Source organism: Empidonax traillii, unplaced genomic scaffold (genome assembly GCF_003031625.1).
Source record: "Empidonax traillii isolate 1590-97213 ecotype Southwest subspecies unplaced genomic scaffold, ASM303162v1 scaffold155:size2260171, whole genome shotgun sequence".
Classification (NCBI taxonomy): Eukaryota; Metazoa; Chordata; class Aves; order Passeriformes; family Tyrannidae; genus Empidonax; species Empidonax traillii.
The window spans coordinates 767,590-792,909 of NW_020955348.1; the positions used below are offsets into that span (position 1 = coordinate 767,590).

General features: G+C 46.8%; 2 protein-coding genes across 5 annotated transcripts in view; one reads left to right on the plus strand and one right to left on the minus strand.

The window, feature by feature from the left end:
- The window catches only part of DNASE1L3 (deoxyribonuclease 1 like 3), a 6,019-nt gene extending 5,307 nt beyond the window's left edge, over positions 1-712 (plus strand). Inside the window, exon 9 of the mRNA XM_027884757.1 lies at positions 664-712. Within this exon, the coding sequence (XP_027740558.1) occupies positions 664-712 (49 nt within the window). The remainder of the gene's footprint in view (positions 1-663) is intronic.
- Positions 713-9,568: 8,856 nt separating this feature from the next.
- FLNB (filamin B) overlaps positions 9,569-25,320 on the minus strand; it is a 70,726-nt gene continuing 54,974 nt past the window's right edge. For 3 of the 4 annotated variants that reach the window (XM_027884848.1, XM_027884849.1, XM_027884851.1), the window contains 15 exons: positions 24,682-24,822; positions 23,052-23,180; positions 22,667-22,840; positions 22,359-22,517; positions 21,781-21,984; positions 21,007-21,159; positions 20,574-20,696; positions 19,736-20,002; positions 19,160-19,297; positions 18,954-19,069; positions 17,027-17,159; positions 15,823-15,999; positions 13,260-13,478; positions 12,101-12,304; positions 9,569-11,374 (listed from right to left, as the gene is read on the minus strand). In XM_027884848.1, the coding sequence (XP_027740649.1) occupies positions 11,187-11,374; positions 12,101-12,304; positions 13,260-13,478; positions 15,823-15,999; positions 17,027-17,159; positions 18,954-19,069; positions 19,160-19,297; positions 19,736-20,002; positions 20,574-20,696; positions 21,007-21,159; positions 21,781-21,984; positions 22,359-22,517; positions 22,667-22,840; positions 23,052-23,180; positions 24,682-24,822 (2,525 nt within the window). In that variant the 3' untranslated portion in view covers positions 9,569-11,186. The remainder of the gene's footprint in view (positions 11,375-12,100; positions 12,305-13,259; positions 13,479-15,822; positions 16,000-17,026; positions 17,160-18,953; positions 19,070-19,159; positions 19,298-19,735; positions 20,003-20,573; positions 20,697-21,006; positions 21,160-21,780; positions 21,985-22,358; positions 22,518-22,666; positions 22,841-23,051; positions 23,181-24,681; positions 24,823-25,320) is intronic. The other variant, XM_027884850.1, reaches the window with a different exon arrangement.

Consider the following 25,320-nt stretch of genomic DNA (forward strand, 5'->3'; position numbering starts at 1 on the left):
CCCCGCCCAAATATTTTGTTAAAGTTCAAATATTTTGGGTGAGAAGGCAAAATAAACCTTCAGGTTATTTTCTTATTTTCTGTATGCAGAAATAAACCAGCTAGAAGCAGCACACTCTACTTACTGTACCTGTTGGAAATGTAAGGAGTTACTGCAAGGGTGAAATACTTCCGTGTGCAACACCTGAAGGGCAGGGATCTCCACACATTCCTGTGGGCTATGGAGCTCTGCCATTCCTCTGCAGGGGAGGAAGAATTAGAAGGGCTGTCTGCATCGTGGGGGGGGTGTGGGGGTGTGCACACTTCAGAGCTGCAGCCAGCAGCTGGAGGTTTGCAATGAAGGATGTTGCTGAATTTAGAGTATTTCTCAGTGGGGGGTTGTAACTGCTCACAGCATTGAGGGCTTGGGGAAAGACAGACATTAAAGACAGAGGGACAGGCAGCAAGGGCCCCTTTTCTGCACTCCCTCAGCCAGGAGCAGCAGGAAGCTGGTGGTTCTCACCCCTGCCTGCCTGCAAACCTATGGTGAGACATCCTGTGGATCCCAGGTGACTCTGCTGCCAATAAAGTGTCATAAAATTCAAATTAAAATCTGATTTCAGATCCTGATGTGGAAGTGAACTGCATCCCCCCCCCCCGCTCAAAAAGCCCCTCTCCAATGCAGCTCGAAGTCCTCCAATGAACCAGATTTTAATGACGATTATTTAACGTAGTGGTGCAGCAATCTGTTTTCCTAGCTCAGCCCACAGGCTGTATTTAGTGCAAACCAAACCCTCTCACACAGATGGCATCCGAAAAGTGAAAATAATCCAACTGTTAGTAGAGGCAAATATTCATCTCCCTTCATCAATGAGCCCTGGGTTGCCTGCTGAAGGGGCAGGGAGGGCAAGCAAGCAAGAGGGGCTTTGTGAGGAGGAAAACAGTTTGGCCTTTGTGAAACTGTTCAGTGAGAAATGAATTTGAAGAAAGAAACTAAATCAAGAGAAAATGATCCCAGGGGTATGTGTGCAAGGCAGACAACAAATCCTCCAACTTTCAGTAGCAATTAACTTGAAATCATACAGCATTTCATAAGCTCCCTCAGTTATACTGCAATCAAGGCAAAGGAAAGAGCCTGATATAGAACAAATATTTACATTGAGATTTTTATAGAGATGCCACTGTTTGGCTGACAGCAATGATGGCTGAAGTCAGTCTGAGTCTTTGGCCTCATGTCTTGCTCCTACGTAAGTCCCTTCTGTCTCTTGGCTTTCAGAAAGGAACAGTGCACAAAGGAATAAATCACGCTCCAGGAAAGCCATAATGGGCACATTCAGTCATGAAGAAGATGTAATTATGACTAAGTTTTACTGAAAATATTTGTCCTTATTTGTGATATTGAATATAGTCCTTTACCCAGCCTTTGAAGATAAGAGAGCAGCCTTGGGAGTGATGTCAGTGCCTGTCAGCTTGGAGCTGTGGGCTGGGTTTGACTGGGATAGAGTGAATTTTCTTCACAGTAGTTGGCCTCTCACACAGTTTCTGCCTCTCACCCCACCAGCGAGTTGTTTCAGGGTGCACAAGAAGTTGTGAGGGAGAGCAGACCATCACTGACACAAGGGGTATCCCACACCATACGGAGACACACAGCACACAAAGCTTGGGGAAGAAGAAGGAACAAGAGGACTTTGGGAGTAATGGTGTTTGTCTTCCCCAGTAACCATTACATGTGATGGAGCCCAGATTTCCTGGGGGTGGCTGAACACCTGCCTGCCAATGGGAAGCAGTGAATGAATGCCTTGTTTTGCTTTGCTTATTAAACTATATTTTTCTCGACCTATAAGTTTTGTCAGTTTTGCTCTTCTGATTCTCTCCCCCGTCCCACCGGCAGGGACTGAGTGAGCGGCTGTGGGGCTGAGGTGTCAGCTGGTGAGGGACAGCTTAATACCAAGTGGTGCTCCCCCATGGAGAGCTGGGACACGGTTTTGTGGGATTCACAGCAGAGAGAAGGCATCTGCACTCGGATTGTAATGTTTGATAGGGATGGGAGGTGCCCAAAGCTCCTACTGGCAGCACAGTCTCTATAGATATTCCTGTGTTTATTCCATACATTCATTAGACATATTATAATTACATCCTAAAATGTTTAACAGTTCATGTTATCTCTAGGTTTTCCTCACTGGGGATCATTACCCAGCTGTCCCAACTGCAAAGGGGTTTTCAAGTTGTTCCAGCCTGCAGGAGCCTTGATATGTTCTGCAGCCAGAACAAAGGTTCTCTTTTTGATGAATGAGGCTTCTTGAGTTTAATTTATGATCAAACAGAAGTTTTACACTGGGAATCCAAAATTCCTGGAAAGACTTTGTCTCGTGCAAGCCAGGTCTCAGATCATGGGAAAGAAACAAAGAGGCTCTTCAGAAACTGAAAACTCCCAGCAGCCCTGGCCAGGCGAGAGCACAGAGCAGGCAGGGTTCAGCTGAACAAAAAGTGTTAAGATCCCTCAGGTTTGGGTCCTTGGGAAGCCCTTCTCCAATGTATCGTGCTGGAGGCATCCTCACTTCTTGCAGACCCACGGTCTCCACTGCCCCACAGAGGGACCCCTCCCAGGCCACAGAAGGTCCCTGCTGCTGGGATGGAGCCTGGGCTGCTCCTCACCCACACAAGGATGGTTTTTACTGCCCTGGGTATATGAGTCCTTTAGCAGGGAAACCCCCAGAACCCACACCAGCAGCTTAAGGCAGGACTGCTACTTCTCTACAGCCTCCATCATCTCTGCTGGCTTGGTTTGTCCATCTGCACCTTCATCTGAAGAGGGCTCATGTCCTCTTCCTGGCCTTGGCACTGCTCCCCACTAACCCACAGAGAGGGCCCCGACACCTGTCTTCCTTGTCCACAGAACAAGAGACCTTTTAGTCCTGAGCAAGGCTCTGCCTACCTCCTTTTGCCTCCTTGGAGCCACCGACAGCAGTGAGCACACAGGAGAGCTGGCACAAGACCCCAGGAGATCCTGACTTGTTCATTCAGGGTCTGTACATCCCCCAGCACAGACTGATGGATCATGCACTGTGACTGAACCTGCAGCATTAGGGAAACGTTAAAAAATTATATATAAACCATAATCAAGCAAACATGCTGGGATGTGCTGTTTAACAAACTGGACAGAAGGATGGGGGTCATCTGGACCAGGGGTAGTCCCCTTTCTGCACCATGGCAAGTGAACCCAGTTCTTAAGCCCTTGGGCACAGCAACATCCATGTGCAGCACAGCCTCTCTCGTTTCAGTTTACATCCACATTTGTTTTGCTTTCCTGAAAGTTTGTGCATGAATGCACACAGACGTGAGCAATTCAAGCCGGAACACCATCCAGAGCTCCTGCTTCTTCCCCGCCACACGGGCGATGGGTGAAGAGAAGGAGGTGCCAAAGCCACCACTGATGGTATTTGGGCTGGGACACAGACACATCCTGTGCCTGGACATACAGATCACAGAATCAAAGAGCAGTTTTGGTCGGAAAAGGCCTTTCAGATCATCGAGTCCAACTGTTAACCCAGCACTGCCAAGGCCACCCCTAACCCATGTTCCTAAGCACCACATCCCATTTTTTGAACACTTCCACAGACAGTGATTCCACCACGTCCCTTGGCAGTCTGTGACAGTGCTTGACAGCCCTTCCAGTGAAATATTTTCCCCACTATCCAATCTAAACCTCCCCTGGTACAACTTGAGGCCCTTTCCTGTAGTCCTGTCCCTTGTCACTTGGGAGAAGAGACTGACCCCTACCTCTCTACACCCTTTTTTCAGGGAGTTGTAGAGTAATAAGGTCCTTCCCAAGCTTCCTTTTCTCCAGGCTAACGCCCCCCAGCTCTCTCAGCTGCTCCTCATAAGATGTGTGTCCCAGACCCTGCACCAGATGTACACCTGTACAGATGTTTGGCCACATACAGATGTGCAGCAAACGACTGAGCTGCAGCCCTAGAAAGGCTGTGTTGTGCACAGCAGGGCCGGTGGCACTGATAGCAAATCAAAGGCAGAAAAATCAAAGAGCCTACCAGTGTGGGATTGCTAAAACCAGCAGTTGGTCCAAGCCCAGGTGCTTCACAGCACCCTCAGCCTCTGGAAGGATTGTGGGGAGCACTCCATGCCCCAGGCTGGACTTGGCCACTCACAGACTGAGCATCTGCCACAGAAAAGGACCAGGAGGGGAGCAAAGCCTCCCTGGGCAACCCATGGAGAGCTTTCCCGATTCCCCTGTAGCCCAGAGCTCAGTGGTCCCTGGGCGGGGCTTTTCTCTGCCAAGCAAGTTGGGGAGATGGAGAGCGGGAGGTGAGGACAACAGTCCTATTTCTCCTGCCTTTATTCAAAAGGAAAACAATTTGAAAAATCGCTTTTCCCCTCCCCTCTGCCTATGGGTCGTTAAAAGCATTTGCAAACCTCCGTCAGCCCCCAGAATAAGGCGTTTTTCCCTCCTGCAGGGCGCCCGCCCCCTCCCCGCCCCGCGGAGCCAGGCACACATTAAATATTACTAGAGCCCCCTCTGGTGGCATTGCTGCGAGTCCCAGCGTCTGGGAAATTCACACTCAGACCCCTCAGCACAGCCAGCAAACGCAGCCGTGCAGAGGAAGCGGGATTTCCCACTTAACTGCGAGCTCATGGATCTGCATCCCCCCGTGTATCTCCATACAGACCTCTTCACTCACTGCAGAGAGGCTGACCCCCATCCCTGAGCCCACCGTGTCTGTAAATGAGTTTTGCAACAAAAAGGGAGCAGTCCCTCGGCTCCAGGGTTGGTTATTCATTGCACAGGGTTACTTAACTGGGAACGTGCTGCGATGACCTTCATAAGGCAGCCCCGCTTGCAGGCAGTGGCTCCCAGGACCTGGTGCTGGCAGGTTACAGGACACATCATCCCCTGGGGACCCCTTGGTGTCCCTGCCATACCTGCCCCAGGAGCATCAGGGCAGCTGGCTCGGTCCAGCAGCAGCCACAGCCCTTCCTGCCTGCCCAGCTCCTCGGGATGTCTTCCAGTGACTGTGCTTCTGCTCTTTGGTGGTTTGTCCCTGGTTTTGGGGAAGATGTGAGGCTGTTCTGGCCACCAGCACCACCATCCCTTCACAGATGCCACCAACCCCTTCTCCCGTGCCAGAATCACAGAATATCCCGAGTTGGAAGGGACCCACAAGGATCATTGAAGTCCAACTCCTGGCACTGCACAGGACAACCACAAAAATCACACCATGTGCCTGAGAGAATTGCCCAAAGGGTTTGTGAACTCTTCAGGCTTGGTGCTGTGACCACTTCCCTGAGGAGCATGTTCCAGTGCCCAACCACCCTCTGAGAGAAGAATATTTTCCTAATATCCAACCTAACCCCCCACTGAGCCGAGTTTAGCCCATGCTCCTCTCCATCATCCCAAGGGTTCAGGGACACAACCTCTGCACTCTCACCTGGTATATGACCACAAGCACCCTTTCTCTGCAGGCTGGTTTTCAGCTGGTGAGAAAAACAAGGTTAAATACTTTGTGCATAATTTTAAATATAATGTCTCAACTGTCAGTGTTTGCAGAGGTAATTTTCTGTTAGACAGGAGACAGATTTATAGGAATTAATTTTGTGTTGGCAAAGTAACCAGAAACCTTCCCTGAAAAGCTCTGCAAATGCCGGCATTGAGACATGACCGCTTTTTGTGCCTCTCTGCTGGGAGGAGGAGGGCCTGACCCCAGCCATTTTTGGGGAAGCCAGATGCAAAATCCCACCCCCCAAATAAAACACCCTAGCTGGATATCACTGTCAGAAAGAAATACCCCCCTGGCAGGGCCAGCTCCTCCATGGGGCCCAAAGGACTCACAGGCTTCCAGCTCAGCAGGGATGTAAATATTTGCAGTACCAAGGTCCTGCAGAAAGGCAGCTCAGCACAGGAAAGAGCTGTCAAACATACCTCTGGGCCCTGCTAAATCATATTTTCCTATTAATTTTCTTTCAAAAATCACAAATACTAGCCTTTCGTTCATGTTATATAAAGAATGTGCTTTAAATTTCAGTCAAATTAATAGCGACAGGAGCTATAAATCCACCCTGATTTAGGGACAATGTTTTTTCTAAGTGCGCAATATAAATTCACAACCATGAAAATTAACTCTGAAAGTCTGAGAAATTCTGAAAAGCCATTTAAAAGCATTTTCCCAGGAGGCCCTGGGGAAACAGCCCAGCACAAGAGGGGGGACTGGCAGCAAGGCTGTTTTGATAACCTTCAGTGAAAGGGACCTGGGAATATTAACCATTACTGGAGGCTGTGGAGGAAGAAATTGCTGTTGCCCTCCCTGCTGCTTTTCCAGCTTGGATGGAGCCGTGAAGATGTGGCATCTCACTGTGGGGGGAGGATGGCAATGGGAGAGTCTCTAAGTCGCTGTAACACGGGGATAAATTACTTTTAAAAACAAACCTTTGCTTACAGGAGTTTGGGATGCCTAAAGGTTCAGGTACCAGGCGGGTTTGCTCCCAGCTTGCAGCAAATACAGGGCTGAGTGCCCCGGTGCATGTCCTGCACCACTGCTGTCGGCAGCAAAATTCCAAACACTCCTTTGTGCTACTCTGGATATGGACAGGAGATGTGAAAAATAAGAAAAATAATTAAAAAAAGAAGGTCCTCCAAGTCAGCAGGCACAGAGCACACCTGGGGATGCTGCCGGCAGCTTTGCAAGACCCCATCCCTTGCATGCCAGTGGGTCCAGAGCTGTCCCTGACCTGGCAGAGCCCAGACTGGGCAACCAGTTTTCATTGGACTCATGGGAGAGCATGGTGCAGCCAGCTGTCATAATAACAAATGGTTTGCAAAGAGTCTCCCTCAAACAAACAAAAAACACTGTGTAAAAAAGCATCGTGCCATTGCCCGAGTTAAGTTTCACGTAACTCGATCCCAGTTTCTGTCAAGTGATGTCTGTTTATACGTAGCCACCTTGGACAGACTTTTAAAGGTGATTTATACATAGTTTGTTCCCTTTTTTTTTTTTTTTTTTTTTGAGAAAGGTGCATTGTCTGCATTGCAAGTACATTTCAGTATGGGGTAAAAAAAAAAAACAAATTGAAAAATCAAATCAAATCAGTTTAAAGCAAATACATGTAGAAGTTAAAAGTGAGTAGAGAAAAAAGCAGTTTCTGGATTGGAAATTTCACAATCTCACTTTCCACAGACAATTAGAGGGAAAACTAATTACAGGGTTTGCATAATCTGACCAAACCCAGAGCTCTGCTGAGCAACAGCCCCAGTGCCCGCATTGTTAATGCACCCAAGAGACTCAGAGCAGCTCAGGGCTTTTTGGGGAGTGAAGGGAGTTGCACCTTGAACACATAAAGTATTCTGCACAGTCCCAGCCCTGGAGACTGACCACTGCAGTAACATTTCCAAAAAACTTAATGCTCTGGATCATCTTTACATATATATTTATATATATATGTATATATATAAAGTAATTCAATTATTAATTTGAAGCAATTCAAAGACAAAATAATTTGAATTATTAAGATAAACACTGGAATATTTTAAGTTATTAGAATAATTTAATTAATAGTAATTATTTAACCCCAAAGCTATTAAAATTTATTTTAATACATCTATTTATTATAGATACTCACAGCTGCACAAGATGAAATGCAGTTCTGAGTACGCCCCAGTATACGAGGTATTTGCCACGCTGGCTGCAGAGATGGCCATCACAGACATGGAGGTCAGCAGGGACACCCAGAGGGGTCTGAAGAGGGAACTCCAAAGCTCCCCAAACCAAAGGAGAAGGCCAGGGGCAGCAAATGCAGGTGAGACCCCAGGCTATGGCAGGAACAAGCACAGCACAGGGTCAGGGACTGCTACAGGGCAGACAGGGAGTGGAAGACAGGCTGAGTGTGCAGGTTGTGAGGAGCTCCAGGACATCATCTCTAAAGATCCCTCCTCTCTGCCCACTGGGATGTACAAATGCATCAGACCCCACCAATACCAGCCAGGGCGATGGAATGCTCTGGAGAGTGACCATCCCATGACTGGTGTGCCACAGGGACTTACCTTCCACCACCCACTGAGACATCCAGTGAACCTCCCGGAGGTACAGAGGGTCCCAGTGTTTTCCTGGGTGGCACTGCCCTGACTTAAGGGCTGCCCTGGGTCAGTGGCTACCGGGGGTCCGGGTGGCCACCAAGGGCACTGCCAGATCTAACAGAGCCCTCACAGGACAGTTTGGGCCAGTTGAAGAGGGATGGATGAGTTCCCAGGGGGACTCACAGGTGGCCAGACCCTGCTATAAACCTGCATCAAGGAGAGACTATAAACAATGAAAAGAATTAAGTTCAACCAAAGTGGCAGAAAAACACTTACACAGGAAAAGGCAGAAACCTAATACCAGCCCTCTGCCTATAATGAAGAATCTCTCTTGTACCATTGCAAGGCTACCCAGCAGGAGGCACTGGGACACCAGTAACCCAGTACACCAACAGCCCCACAGCTGCCTGCTGAGAAGGGCACTGCACACCAAAACCTTCATAAAGGTGCCAGAGACCAAGAGCAGAGCAGAATGTCCCCCAAAGCACTGCTCTGTGCCCAACACAAAGTCAGTCCTCAGCTGCCAGAGTTAGGTGAATGTTGTTGCCAAACATCAACACAGCCAAGTTACACCAGAAGCTCTTCTCATCACCACCACTAGGTGCTTGCTGTTCTTAGCAAGGTAATTTTTACGGACACTCCACAGCTGCCAGTGCCCAGGCAAGGCAGAGTTGGTCACTTGAAGCAGAGCTCAGCTTCTGCTGCAGGTAAACCCAGCCACGGTACCAACCAGGGTCCCTTAAATTGACAGAAAACCCCACTAATTTCAGCCACTGTCATTAAACCCAGACAAGGGGCAACAGGCAAGAGAAGGCCAGACGAGGGCAGGGTGACTGGGACATGGGGGTTACACAGGTGAGACGCTCTCAAGGTTTACTCACCCCAACAGCTGTATCCAGGTTATTTTGTTTTGTTTAAAAACATTATATAGGAGGTTCACGCTGACGTAGCACAAGGCTAATGAAACACAGTTAACTATAAAAAGGAAATAATCTGATAAACCTGGGGCAGGAAAGTCCTTGGCAGCCACTGCATCTCAGGTTTCACTGGGGCTTTCAGCAGGAGCTTGTTTGGGAAAACATCTGCTGGTTTCCATGGCTGTGCACTGGGGCTGCCGGCTCCAGGTGCAGGGAGACACCTTCTGCAAACAACCCCAGGAGCCTGGAGGGACACAGAGAGCCACTGGAGTGCCCTGGGATCAGACTGATAACCCAGCTGGCAGCTCCAGGGACACACCAGTGCCAGCTCCACTGACCCCATGCCTGGGGTCTGTGCAGGGGCAAAGTGGCACAGGATGTTTATGTCATAGCTTAAACTTCTGGCATTTTAAGAAAAAAAAAAAAGGGTTTAGAGGAAAAGAAAATTTAAAAAAAAGAATGGCACTGAGGTTATGCCCAAATTTTCAATGCTACCTGAAGGGCCTATTTGCTATCCAGTCTGCCTGAAGCCGCTACGTGGTGTAGTTTCAGTTTGAACTTTACTGACTACATATGAAAAGAATCCAATGTTGTTTTTAACATGCACATTTTAATGAAGCAAACATTTCTATTTAATAAGTTATAACATACAATTTTACAATCCTGTATTTTTATTCCAGTTTATTTTGTTTTAAATTCCTACTTTACAATGTAGTGAGCATTTCACATTAAGGCACAAAAAAAAGCACAGTAAAAAACCCCCCAACTTTCCTTTATGTTCCCAATGACTGTGCTGGAGAGTAGTGCATCCACATGTAACTACAGAACCATTAAGCATGAACTTCTCCCAAGGGACAGTGACATTTCAACAAGTTTTCAACAAATCCTACCTTCTCCTAGTCGCAGAGTTAAAGCTCATTAGGAGGGTCTACTAAAGCCCCAGCAGCTGACAGCAATTCAGATATGCACTTGGGAAGTAGCGTAGAGTAATCCGGGACAAACAGACAAGTTATAAGGAAGTTTCCACTCCCTGACCCTCCTCAGCAATGCCTGTTGCAGCACGAAAGGGATTTCAGGAGCCGAGTGTGCTTCAGGCATGTCCTTGGACTGAGACACAATAAAACACCTTGGACCAAAGATGGGTCTGTTCATGGTATTATTGCCATTATTTGTATTGCTGTTACTGGTGCGTTCACACACCTTCCCTCCCTCCCCACACCCCCCTGCAGCTGAGGGTCCCCTTCCCAGGCTGGCTTTTTGCACCCTCTCAGCTACTCCCCAGGCCTGTGGCCTCCAGGGAAACCGCTGACCATCATCCCAACACACCACAGTGCTCTGTCCTGCACAAACTGTGTGTCACACAGGCCGGAGCTATCCCTGCCTCAGCAAGTTTAGGGGATTTACTTAACCCAGCCAATCCGGGGGCTTGTTCTTAAATAAAAAGAGTGTGGGGAGTTATCTGTAAAGTTTCAGAAACATCACCAGAATCCCAAGCTAATTAAAAACCGCATTGCTAGCATCATGGACAAAAAGCTACCTGTCTAGAGTTACAAAGCATTAATATAGAAAGGCTGAAAGCTTCCAGGAAGTCGATTTCAATCTGCTTCTGGTTTGCTATAAAAGATAAACCTTTTCTAAATGTAAACCACTAGCATTTTCAGAAACATTTTAAATTTGAGTGGTAAAGCCACTTATAGTAGCTTTTTATAATGTTAAGCGTTAAAATTGATCAAGTATAGAAAGGCACCTATTATAGTACCAGTTTTACCTCATTTCTTTACAGAAAAGAATTTGAACTGGGGACAGCCCAAGTCATATTCCATAACTAAAATGTAAAGTCTCCAGTCAAATAAAATCAGTAGTTAAGATACCCAATTACAAAGACAAATTCCAGTTTTCAATTAACATCCAAAGTCTTTAACATCCGCAAGGGAAATTAGTGTCTAGTCATCCATATGATTCTCCGAACATTAGAAGTGACCCGGACTGTACTGCAAAGGTACAATTTGAGGAGGATATTAAATAGATTGACATCAGGTTGGTAAGTAGGACAGAAGTGAAATGCTTGTAAAAAATAGTTACAGAGTTTACATCTGACCGCATTGAAATGTGAGCCGTGTGTATCTAGATACTGCATTTTGCAACAGGACTGCACCCAGGATAACTCTGCACCTGGGCTGCAAACGCAGAGAGCGGCTCTGGCCCCGTTTATGGAACAGTGACATGGAAGGGACTCCCAGGGATGTGCTCGTCACCCCATTTCACTGCCAGGACATATTCACCCCTCTCCTTGACGACGTAAGTGACGTTGTACTGATGGCTGCCCAAGTGCTTGATGGACACCTCTTCGCACGGTATTGTAGGTCCGTGGACACCAACTAACAGCATATTGGAACCTGCAGCAAAATAACAGCCTGTTAACATTGCTGAGCTTAAATAAGCCAGCATGGTTGTACCATAATATACTGGCTCTGTAACACATGGATTTTGTTATCTCAGTTCACAGAGTGGTAGTCTGAGGTATGGCTCAGCTAATTTGGTATAAGAAGGAATTTTATGTTAAAAAGCTTTCAACCTCATAGAGGCAAGGGTTTATTTGTGCATTTTGCCAGATCTGATAGGGTACCACTCTCTAACTCGAGCGCAGGAGACATCAATGCTGCTTGTGAAAACAAGCTGGCGCTGCTCTACAAGTACTTCATCAGAAGTTAATAGCAGGGGCCAGTGAACACAGCTGGCCTGTAATCCACCCTCCACAGAGCTCCTGCATGATGATGATGATGATAATCAGTGCTCAAGGCAAGTGGGAACACTGTGCATTACATGCTACAATGCACCACAAGGGTTGCTTAAGTTCAGCAACCTGTCTGTTCTCATGCCATAACCCTGTGGTTCTTTCAGGTGCACCTTGCTCAGATGAGGTCATTTGGAGAGGAACTGGCATCTTTACAGCCTCTATATTAGGACTGACTTGGTGAGTATGGTGTAGTATTTAGAGTTTGTCTTTAGAATCAGATCAACACCTCAAGCTCTGAACTTTAATTCTGCAAGCTGATTTAGAAGAAAAAACAACCCAGCTAAACCACCCACCCTGAACATCCAGCTGGTTCCTGCATCCATACCTGCTTTGCTGCAGTCCACAGAGAAAGAACTTTTCTGACCCACAAAAGCCTTTGAGAGTCCTGCTCCACGGGAAATCACTTTGCTAGCATCCGAGGTGGATTTGGGAATGGCGCTATAGCAAGTTTCAGTCGATGACCTCGTCACCGACTCTACCAGGATGGAAGAAGTTTCGTTGGCACTGCCCGGGCTAACCAGTCGCTGTCCTGGAAACAGAGAAGATTTCATTTCTGACATTCAGATTCACCCCATCTGAAAAGCATTCACAAGGAGGTTTCAAAACCCTCCCAATGACTAGCATGCATTCTGCATCCAAAATGCATTTTTGAAGAGGACCAATTTCCTATTTGGGTTTTTAAGCTGACATCTTCCAGCACTGCTGGCAGCAATCCCATCCCAGAGCCCTCAAGTGGTTGAAGGACCACAGGAACTTCAGGATTCATTAAGCAAAGCTGGCTTAAGAAGAGTTAATTGTGCTCCAATCACCAAATGCCAAAAATGAAACTTGAGTTGGCAGAAAAGCAGGCGCAATTTTGCAATAACCCGTTTTGAAAGCATAGCGTGTCCCAGCCTGGGGAAGTGCAGTCCCTGACACCCTCTCCCAAGAACATCCCTCACTCTGGGCACCAGGAGAGGGTTGACTAGCTCAGGGGCAGCAGCAGAGATGAGCTCCAGCCTGTGCTTAAACACAGTGCTGAAGAGAGAACAAGCTTCCTAAACTGGCCTTCCTCACATCACCTAAAAGCCTCCCAGATGTTACCTACATTTGGGTAGGTAACACCTGCACCAAAATGAGACCAAGAAAGGCGTCACTTATGCTACAGGCAAGCAGGTTTCATGCTTTGAGGGGAAAAATCAGTAAGTAAATAAGTCATATTTCCCTACTGCCAGTGCAACACCCTGGCACTAGATCAGGCTTTAATTTTACCCCATGAAGCTATTTTATGGCCCACCACTGAGTCAAGCTGGTAAGATCCATAACTGCTGCTCTTGTAGCTGCTACTGAGACCCCTCATCTAGGCTTTGGAGGGGATGGGGAAAAGCATTTTGCTTCTTGTGTTTTTGGGCATCTAGACCAGAATGCCACTGTCTCAGAGGGATGTATTTGCTGAATGACACGAGCTGCTTCAGGCACACAGTAAGTACTGGTTAGCTTTTTACCTGTAACCTTTGCCTTGAAGGGGCTGCCCACTATGTGGTTAGGTCCACCATATTTAACTCCAATTAAATAGTTTCCTGGAGCCATGGGTGTGTACATGACTTTGTAACCTTCTGGAGTTTCCTGGCAGTCCATTTTCACCTTTGATGGCCCTTCAATTGTAACAGAGAGGGTACCTGGACCAGCCTTGGTCGTGTTAATGAAAAACTCCGACTGCAGTCCTAGAAAGACGTAGCACAGTGAGACACACTCTTCCTCACACCCACGTTACACATGCAGCCTCAGTCAGTAAACAGGAAGGGGTAATTCGGCGCAAGACCAGGCTGCCCAGGGCTGCAGGCAGGGAGGGACACCACATCCCCCCGCCCCGCATCCTCTCACAGGCTCTGCACCCCTGGAACTCTGCCTGGCTTCATCCTGCTCCCTTCTCTGCTTGGGTTATGTGACTGTGTGGGACAAGGGGTCATGAGAGCCCTTCAGGACTGGAATGGAAGTAATTCACCATCTAAAAACTGGCTTAGAGAGAAAGCAAGAACCTTTCTCTTGGGTGTCAAAGCCCACACTAACTCAGCTCCAGCATGGCTAAATTCAGGAGAGCTTGGAGCTGTCTCGCTGCCTGGACCACAAATCAGCACTGAAGAGCCCACAAGAAAGCAGGAGAGACAAGGGGCAGGAGATCTCCTGGAGGAGACGGGTGTCTGAACTGCTTGGCAACAGCGCTCCAAGCAGTTTGTGGAAACAAAAGCTTGTTTAATTACAGCATCTGGTTAACACAGCTGAATTACTGCTGCTAATACTAAGCCAATGACACAATGCCAATGACACAAGAAAAAATTAAATAAGGCTTTCAGCCCCCAAATAATTTACTGTCAAACTCTGGCTTAAAATATTTATGATCTTTGGGCTGTAGCATGAGACACTGCTGAGAAGGAATAAAGTGCTCAGGCTCACTCAAAATCAGGATGGCCATGGGAAAGTTTACTGCTGCTGCGACAGAAGCATGCAGATGTGGGAATAAACTAGGGAGAAGTTTGTAGCCTCTCCACACAAGAGACTGCTGTGTCGCAATGCTGGGAGAGCCCAGCTCCCACAGAGGATTGTGCCATGTCCCTGGCACCGCCTGCCCAGGAGGTCAGGCATCAACCTGCAATGCCTCTCTCAACTGGAGGGAAGTTAATTCCCAAAACCAGCAAGCTTCACAGCTGCTCACTAAGACTTCTTGCTCCAGAGTCGGTGGTTTTCCCTGTGCCCCAGATGAAGGCTCGCATTGTTGGAGGCTGCAGGCACACAGCCCTCGCGGGGGATGGTTCAGGTGCTCAGCCTCTGGCTATTGAAACCCCTACACTGGGCCATTGTTCAGAAATGCTGCTCGGCAGCTCCCAGGGCACCGAGCCTTTGGCAGCAGCCAGGATTCAACAACGGGGCACAGAGTAACTTTACTGAAGTTAAACAGTCTGTTTAGATTTAAAACAACCCAAAGCACCTTTATAGAGGGAGAAAAATTCCCCTGTCCCTGATGCATCAGTGGCTAGTATTAATGAGTGCTTTTGTTTCCACCTATTAAAGCAGCACAGGCTGTATCTTTATTTTATGTGGTGTATCCACGTCTCCAAAACCAACTGCTTGGTTTCTCCAGAACACCAGAAGCTTTAACTGAATAACTGCATTATTTTTTTTCCCAGGGAGAAAAAAGGTAATGAAATGGAATCCACAAGACACAGCAGTAGGTGGGATAAGAGGAACTAGCTATTCCCTTGCACAACAAAAGGAAAGAAAAATAATCAGTTTTACTCTGCTATTCACCTGTGTGTGTGGCCTGAGCAAGCACACAATTAAATAAATCAATGTGCATATCCTGGAATGTTTTCATACGTTCTCACTAAGGCCACAAATCATATAAATGAAAAAACAAACCCTAAACTCTACATTCTTGAGTTGAGAACTATCAGATGAGGCAGCCGCAGAAGACACAGAGGTGTCAGATTTCCACTGCATCTGAAGCACACAGCCAACACAACAATCCACTGTTCTCCCCAGGGTTCACACATCATACCACATTTAACTTGAAATTTCTTAGACCTGCAAGCACTGAAGGGAAGCTTGAAGGGTACACCCTGGTACCCATTTAATTAACAGGGGCACACAAGTTAAACAAGATTCCTTCAACTAGACAGCCAACTCAGACATTGTGTTCATGCGTGGAAGGGAGCCAGAGCATCTCCAGAGCTCCAAGGGACCACCGAGGTGGAGCTCAGCTAACTGGCAGAGTTAGCCCAGCTGCTAACCAGCAGCTCCAGTGAACACATGCTGCAGCTGCTCATTTACACAAGTTTTAAGGTTGTTAAGGCTCAGTATAGCCTGCAGACTGGTAAGTGATGGTTATAAGACATGAGGAGCATGCTAGAAAGCAAAATTAGCCTGTGCTCAGGTCAGCAGAGAATGTGGGTTAGTTCAGCTGCCTTAGCAGGCAAAGTCATGTAAAAATATGCCTTAGGAACAGCTTCTGTGTGTGCCTCAAAGCCAAGTGCAAACAAGTCTGTATCAGAGCAGTAAGAGGAGGGTTACCCGTGGTGCCGCTCTCCAGGCCGGATCCGTAGGCCGTGACCAGCGTGGGGTTGCCCGCCTGCCCGGGCTCGCCCACACGCACTTTGAACGGGCTGCCCACCACGTGGCTCCCATTGAACTTCACGTCGATGGAGTGGATGCCGTTCTCGTGGGGGATGAACCGAACGGCGTACTTATCTGCGAGAGAGAAGTGGCTTTCCTGACACATCAGAGGTAACACTCAAACAATAAACCAGCAATTAAACCCAACAGGTTAGCAACCCAAGATTCTGTAATGCTTTGACATATTTTGGTCCCAGGTTTAGTGAACTCAACCACACGAGCTGATATTTAAGTAGGAAAATGCTGTATTTATTGCAGAAGGTGTTACAGATTGGATTTTCACCTTGTTTACTAGGACCTGACCTCAGCTGTCATCTAGTCTGCAGGGTGAGTTTTAGGGTTATTTGCCTCACTCGTGCACTAAACATGACAACTGAATCACAGCCTAACCTGTCAGCAGCTGAGAGAGCAGTGCAGAGAAGAAAAGCAGCTGGTCAGAGGAAGCCAAATCTCACCAGTGGGCTGAGCGTGCTGCTCTGACATCACAGACACAGCACCTTTATCTAATGAAGTAATTTAGCAATTTGCTGATATTTAACATTTTTGATTGCGTGTTAACTCAGAGGAGGGACTGATCTCCTCCAGCTGGACAGCTGCTGTCTGTCCATAGTACAGACCATAACTCATAGAGACTTCAAGCGAAAAAGAAAAGCTCATTGCTGAAACAGGTGTTGAGCTTTCTGTAGTGTTTGCTTATAGTCAGCTTCCTTGACATTTCATATGAAGGAGTGAGTGCAAGTTAAAAATAAACTATTAGTCAAAGATGGAAGCATAGCTTTGAAAAATAAACTTCTTCCCATCATATTTCTCCCACATCATATTTCATTTATGACTAATATTGTTGTACCTTCACTGGCAAGTCAAGACTTAAATATCTGCACTTTACACAACTGGGGGTCAGTCAGTTCTCTGGCTATCTAGGAAAGGCATGGACACAACCCTGACTGAACAGCTCTTGACACCAAGGAGTCATTTTCAAAGCAATGTGCTCATTCCTTGGGCACCCTGTTCGCAAGCCAAAGAAACGGAACTCCCTTGCTGTGGGACAGCAAATGCTTTGGAAGAGACAGAGTTTGTTATGACACTGTAAAGCTGTGCTCACCTGGCTCCAGCTCAGACACATGGCACTCTTCGACAGCTCCGGAGGGGCTGTGGACTTTAGCATCGATCTTGCCCTTTGCCCCATTCAGCCTTATAGCAAAGGATGCTGGCTGATTAACTTTTAATCCAGACTCCTGAGAATGCAACAGTCAGATTATCAAATTTAAACTTCATGTTTCAGACAGTACAAGATTTGTGGCAGGGAAATAACCACTTCAGCATGAGGGCTTTTTTAGGTTTCAACAAAAGGTATGATGTTGTCATTTGCATTAAGTCTCAAATCAGCTCTCTCCCTCTTAGGGGGTGGCTGATTCAGGAGTCACCCATATTGCCTAGGTTGACTTTTCCCATGGTAACCTGGGTTTTTGGAAGCCCAATGCTCTGCCACATCAAAGAGAGGCAGGCTTACAGGACTAGTCACCCGTTATCACTGAGGTCAGTCCTCAGTATTCAGGCAGTTGATTTAAAGGATGCTTAAGCTATAGCTCCATTTTCAGCCCATCCACTCATTCCAGATTCATTCAGGGAAAAGCCTCTGATAATCCAGTTGTCTGAAAGAGTAACATGCATGTTTATATTTGCCACAAGAGGCTGCATTTAGAACACCACCACAAGATGTCTTAAACATGAGAAAGCAATTTAAAACACGAAACCAGATGTTGCGGTGCTGTCAGGCCGTCAGTGGAAGGCGAGGCAGCTCCACATCTGAGCTGCAATGGTCCTCAACCAGTGCAGCACATGCAGCTATCCAGCAGTAATGTCTCATGTTTAACATACTTTACCTGATTTTGTTTTCAACTAAATCCTGAAGAGGGAAATAAATGCAACTGAGTAGAACTGAGGTACAATGTATAAAGAAGTCCCTGATGTGGGTTTAGTGGAGGCTGATGCTGCACAATGCACTCCGTTACCAAATACTCAGCTTTATCTGCCTCTCCAGGACTTAACTGAAGTGAGTATTCCTGTCAAAGAGTCTTTAAATGAAACACAAGGTAAACATCAATACCACAGTGACTAATTAACGCCCTTGTAACTCCTGGTTAGAAGAGATACTATGGGATCCGGCTGTCATGGTTCATTTACACAGCTGAGGTGAAGTCCTGCAGCCCAAGCAAACTCCTGGGGACCACAGCTAGGACATAGCCAAAAAAAAGCCTCAACTGAAGTACTAATCACCACTCAATGAGGACTGAGGTACAGTATATTTAGACACAGATTCTCAGTCTCACATCCAAGCTTCTGGCTTTGGAGGTTTTAGTCAGGCCTTTAATGTTACTTGTATTTTAATGCCTGTAACCACACACACACAGACACACACACACAGACATGGTGAGGTTAGCAGATGATCCCAGACCAGCTATAAAGCTGATTCACTCTGAGATTCACTACCTCCCATGAATCATGTGAGCTGCTACTGTGTGGTTTCATGACATCAGCCAGAGCAAATATGCACCCCAACCTCACCGTAGGGCCCCCTCTGTCTGCCCAGCCAGTGACATCCCAGACACTTGGGCCTGCACTACCCATGGAAGCCCAGCTCTTCATCCATGGGCCAACCAAGGAACTCAGTGACAGCATGATCACCAGTGGTTCACTTCCATGTTTCAGTTCTCCTTGACCTTCCCCAAGCTAATGGGGTGGGAAAACACTTTTTAACTCCTCCAACGCTATTTCTGGAGCCTCTTGTTCCTAATTCCCGAGTGTTATCACCTGTAATACACTCAGCTGAGCCTTCTGCCTTTGAATTCTGGCTCGCCAGAGCTGGGCCAGCAGCCAAAAAACCTCTCTGGCTGCAAGCTGAGCTTGAAAACAAGCACCAACCAAGGCAAGACTTTTACTAAGAAGAAATGACAACCATTTTGGTCTTGGAGAACAAGGACGAAATCAGTCTGTGTGGTAAGTTGTAGAGATGTTTCCTTATGTCTCACCTGAAGACTAGTGACAGTGAGCCTGCGAGCATCATCGGAGGGGGCGATGACGGGAACCAGGTAGGGGCTGTCAGGAATGTGCTCATCATTGAACTTTATGGACACCTCATAGTTGCCTGCAGGGAGAAAAGAAGCAATGAGTGTCCTTACTTTCTTTGAAAGTCACATTCAGTGTTGTCTCCCTGTGATTTGGTCTTGGTACGTACCTGGCTCTTGAACTATGTACGATGCACCACATGATCCATCTTTATGGTCATCAAAGGTGATTTCTGCTTTACTTGGGCCTTCTACAGCAATAGACAGTCCTCCAGCTCCAGCTTCCCGTGTCCATATACTGAACTCAGCTGTTGAAGCATACGAGCACACAAGTTTGCTGCTGCTGGGTTGCATTTTCTTCCTAACAGACTGTGCAGTATCTCATACTTAAATGTATCATCATCATGCTATCAACCTGGAAGATACTGCTTAGCAGTTTCTCCAGAAGGCTCCTATTAGCCTTGAATTAGCCCATCAGCCCTGTATAACACACCTGACAACCTCGAGTTCATCTCATGAGAGCAGTCAGTTTCCAAAATGTGGATTTCCAGGCTTTTCCATTCACATGACACAGCAATATGATTTCTCCATGTTTCTCCACTGGCCACCCCTGGCTTGGGGCAACCCCACAGCGTTACACCAAGCTCTGCTCAAACTCTCAGAGAACAGGCCAACAGAAACCAAAACACTGCACTGCAGAGCTGCACACGGCAGACACTGGAGCCCAGTGAAAGCAGGGGACTCACCTGGGACGCCTGTCTCTCCACGCTCCAGCCCTGGGCCTCCAGCTCTCACTTTATGGGCTCCTCCCTCGCCCAGTGGCCCCACAGTGAACTGGAAGGGGCTGCCTGGCACCGGCTGCCCTCTGTATTTGACATCCACAGTGTGGACTCCCATTTCTTGTGGCACAAAGCTGACGCAGTAGGTGTTTTTGTCAACCTCTGAAATTTCAGCACTGAAGTTTCTCCCAGAGGGACTAGTTACCTGCGCTTCCATATCTCTACAATCAATTTCTAACAAGAAGAGAATAAAAAAAATGCAGATTAGAAAGTTTCGAGGGGTTTTGGATTTTGTTTTTGGAAGCAGGACCTGAGCTGAAGTGATTACACAGTACAAATGACAGAAGAGGCACATAGGTGCTCTGGCAGGTGTGTGCTGCCAAGCAGCAAGCCCAGCCAATTACAGCTTCCCAGGTCCTGCAGGGGCAGATGAAGTGGCTGGAAAAGTGCAGCCAGCTAAGCCTGGCCTACGTGATTCACAGTTTCCAGACAGCATTACAAACACTTAACAGCCTACATGATGATCTTAAATCCCTGGAGCCAGGGTGAGCTGTACGACCCATTCTCCAGCCTGCTGCACACACAGTAAATTAAATTAAGGCTTCCCTGGTATTTATTTCTCCGTATGTTGATCATGGTTATGTTTATTTTTAACCATTCAAAGAGACACTACCCATGTTTCTTCCCTAAACTACCTTAATGTAAGGATGTCTTTACAGCAGTGAAGTTTGTATTTCTGCTTCAGGTACACCCAAGCTATACACGTGCAAGTTGTGGTTTTGGGGATAAAGATGTTGCTGCTTACCTGGGATTTTCAGGTTCAGATCACACACACTTCCTACTGTTGCAACAGAGGGAGCCCGTCTTGTTCGTGTGATGCTCTCCTTAACTCTTCCTTCACCACTTATCTTCACACTGAATGGGCTGCCTGTAAGTACCACAGCAAGTCATTCCTCCTCTGCTCATTACACACTGCATTGAGGGGAGAAGTGAAAGCTTCCTCTGACTTGTAGGGGATCACTGGGGAAGTTTTATAGCCAGCTAACAGTCAGGTTCGAGTGAAATACACCCAAGGAACCAGAACAGTTTCTGATGCTTGTTGTGGAGGACCTCCTCGAATCTTTGGGACTTAATGGTGCAAGCCAGATCACACAGGCCACCCACAGTTCCAGGGCTCTGCTCAGCTAGGTAGGACTTCAGTTGGACTAACCAAAAATTCTCCCAATGCTTTTGCTTACCTGGAATATGTTCATCTGCAAATTTAGTGGACACAATGTACACACCAGGTACAGTTGGAAAATAGGACACTTTGCAAGTTCCATCTTCTAGATCTTCAGTTTGGATCTCTACCTTGCTGGGTCCTTCAACTGCCAGTGAGATCCCACCATAACCTACAATACAGGTAAGTTAGCCTTACATTTCCATAGCTCTACTCTAAACCTGATACTAAATAGTTTAAACCCGTAGCAGAAGCTGGTTGGTAGGATTGTATCATAATGGGCACATGGGAATTGCATGAAGCCTTAATGCCGTTTCTGTACTCCTAATCAGTCAGATACTGAAGGCACAGGATGCACTCAGCTCCTAAAAACTTCTGACCATATCCCTTTTAATTTGTTAATATTGAAAAGTTATCTTCAAAGCTAAAAGGTTATCCAAGGCTCCACATTAAACCAACAGGGAAAGATCTTCCTCATTTCCTTCTTGCTTTCCTTTCCATTCTACCAAATGATACCAGAACCAGCACCATCAAATGAGAAACTTTCATCAGTGCCCCAGTGACAGTCCCTGTTGGCTGTAACTGAGGACATCAGCCAGGACCATGCAAATCGTATCCTAAGGTAATAGTGTTGTCTGTAGTCAATAACTGACAGTAATGACCATGCATGCTGAATACACTATTTGCAGCTGGTGGTTACACATGAGGGGGCAATGCTCTCATGTACATGGGTACACTCATGAGTGGGTACGTATCTCACAGCATCTCACAGTCCCTTTGCCGTGGAACTGACCTGCATCTCTCGTGTCTACAATGAAGTCACACATTTCAAAGGTTCGTCCTTCCACCAAGCCACGTCCAAAAACTCTTGCCCGTCTGGCATCCCCGATCTCCGACTGCACCACCATGATTGTTACAGGGCTGTTTGGTACGTGGCTCCCGTTTTTCTTGATGCTAACCAGATGTTCTCCCACTTCCCGTGGAATGAATGAGATGCCTAAGAAGCAGAGAAATGTGACCAATTTATTCAGTTTTTATTCACGTTATACTTGATTTAAATGCCTTAATCACACCAAGAAATGAAATTCTGGAGGAGTGCTGTCTTCACACATGTTTAAGTGTTGCTTTCAAGTGGACCCCAAAGCCATTTGTATATGCTGACAAAAACCACTTCAATTGCAACCTGACATGTCACATGCAAGCTAAGACAAGGTCATTCTTCACACTCTTCTCTCTTTGGGCAACTGTATCAAACACTATCAACCACCTGGTTTGACAACACTCTTCTAGGGAAGGAGCAGAGAAGTCAGTGATTTTAGACAGCAAAACAAAATGGAGCAAAGGCTACCCTACTAATCTCTCAGAGCTTACCAATGTGGTTATTGGGCAGCCTCTTCAGAAGACAAGGCTCATCACGACCAGATGGGGCTTTAATGCTGGCTGTTAGGAGGCTGAGATCAGTCTCATTGATGTCCAGCATAAAGTCAGCAGCAGAACCAAGCTTCACCTGAGACCGTCTTCTGTTATCATCTGAATACATAATGAGAAATGAGTCACAAACTTCACAAGGTTAAGTCAGAACAAGTCAGAGGACTTCAAATTCCTGCCACAAACCAGGTCCTTCATGCTATGAGAGGTTAATTTTTAATATGAAGTGCTTCCCAAAGTCTCAACTTTACCTGTGATCTTAGCCGTGAATGGGCTGCCTGGAATGTGTTTGTCATTGTACTTGACCAGGATGCTGTAGTTCCCAGGCAGAGTAGGCAGGTACGTGACTGTGCACGTCCCATCTTTGTTATCAATGCAGCTGATCTCTGCTTTTGAAGGTCCTTCAATAGCCAAGTCCAGCCCACCTAGGAAACAGGGAGAATGGCACTTCTGTAAATCTTTGTGCACATCAAGTCCAAAGACCTGGTCCAATGAGAAAGATCCAATACTTGGTACTTAAAATGCAGCTTAGATGTGTGTTTTCATGGACACATGAATGGAAATGAACACCAGTGTGCATTACACTACCAAAAAGATCCTGGTTTAGGGTAGGACGGGTCTAAAGGACAGACTTACCCTCTCCGGCATCTTCCGTGACAATGGTGAAAGTTGCTGGTTTATTGGCAACCCCATAAATGAGGCCAGGCCCATATGCAGACACACTGCCACTGTTGGGGTAATTCACATAGAACTGCAGAGGGCTCTCTAAAGGAAAAAAAAGACAACCAAAAGAGGCACTTTTAAGAGTGAGTGGCCTGGACTGCAAGAACTGATAACAATGTTCTTCAATGCCCTTCTCACTACTTGGTATTTGAAAATCCTTTATGTGACTGTAACACACTTAAAAATCAAATAAGCCTTCCCTTCCATCCTCAAAATAAACTTCCTCACAATTTGTTCCACATTCAGTCATGAAAAAGTGTTCCTCAAATTACCAGAAATAAGTTTCAATGATGTTGTAAAGGGTCTTGTTCATTGAAAGTTTATTTTTAGCACATTAAATCAGAACATGACTCAGAAGCAGGCTTTCAGTTCAGGCAGAGATTCTGAATTTTGGTAGCTCAGAATTAGGAACTAGCAGAGCACATTGTCTGACTCAATGAACCTGAACCAGCAAATTTGAAGGGTATCCAAAAACGTGTTTGCCAGCCTCAGATTAGCTAAGCTGGTGCACAAGAACAGAAAGTACAGTCACCAACAGCCAATAATGGTTTCAAAAGAAGGCACAAATAGCTCTTCAGCCCAAAGCTAGATTTTGCAGCTGAGACAGCAGCAGGTTTGATTCATGACAGCCTTCAAGGAGGCAACATCATCCTTCTGTCCTGGTGCAGGGTAGTGGTTTTACTGAATTAAAACATCCAGGAGTTCAGCATTTATGGAGGTTCTAAATCCATACAAGCGCTGCAGAGAATGAAGTAGCACCATCCACCACATCACCAAGCTCCCTGCTTCAGCCAAAGTTATCCTGTCTTTCTGTACACCAGCAGAGCCAGCAGCTCTGCCCACACAGTGCTGAAGGTATTTTGTCTCATGTCTAACACACCTTCCTACAGATCTGCCCCTTTTCCCCCCAGCCCCACACAGCCGGCATGTCCGGAGAACCGCAGGGCAGCTGCAGCCTCCAGGCAAGGCAGAGCTTCTGCTGGGGAACTGCTGAAGCAAGGACCAAAGAAAAGAAAGGGAATGAAAGGCAGTGGTTTCTGTTTGTTAAGAAGCAGCCAGGAAGAAAGAAAGATTACAGCACAGTGTGCATGTGTGTTTTATTTTATTGCAATGAGATGGAAACAGTAACTATAGTGTTTTAGCCACTCACTCCTCCCCACAGATTGCCAATGCAGTTTTAAGGATAAACACACACTGTAACCACTAGTTTTGCTGAGCACCGTGGCAGAAAAAGATGGAAGTTAGAAAATTGTATGTTTCTTCTTCATAATGAAATGCCACAAAAGCTAGTTCCCAAAACCAAAATCCATTTTAAGCCTGGCTGGTACTATTAAACCACAATGGAAGTTCACATGTGCCAGCACTTACCCCTTTGCTTTAGTTCTCTCTGGACTGCTTGCAGAGGAAGTGCTGCTGAGTAGTAAGACAACCCAGGCAGTTCTTACTACAGTGTGTACAACTCAGCTGTACAACATCAGCAGGGAGGAGATGCATCAGCAGGACCCTGCACTCGGATTTGCATCGCCTGCTTTGTCAGACTCACCTGGGATGTGCTTTCCCATGTACTTTATGTGCATTTCATGCAGCCCGACCTCAGTAGGAGCGTATTTCACTGTAACTGTGCCGTCTTTGTTATCCACGATATCTGGCGTATCCGTCTTTCCAGAGGGCATGTGTACTTCACCTACAAAAGGCCACCATGGGAGTTACAGAAGGAGAAGCTGCCTGCTTCCCCTCTCCCACCCACAGAGAATTGTCTAGCCATTTCAAACAAGCATTTTAAATTGTTAAATTCCTTACCCACAGGCACAAATAGGAGACTAATGGGAACACTAACCAGACATGTTTTCTACTTAAGCTACATGAATACAGCGCAGTGGTAGACATCTGGCAAACAGTCCTGTGACCTTACAAACTCTACAGGCAGGGCTGTTTGCAGCAGCCACTGAGCTTTCCACAGCAAGCCCCAGAAAAGTCACTGAACTACTTCGTAGCAAGATGCTCCACCTCCTGTGCTCTTTTGAAAAGGGAAGACCAACTGTTCCTTCAAGCTGAGACAGCCCAGTGTTTGGGGTAGGATTGCTGAGATAGAGGGCAGAGGGGACACAACCCTTGTGTGCAGGAACTTAGTGCAACCAGGGTGCTACTGGGGTGATGCTCTCAGCTGTCAGACCTGTGGAAG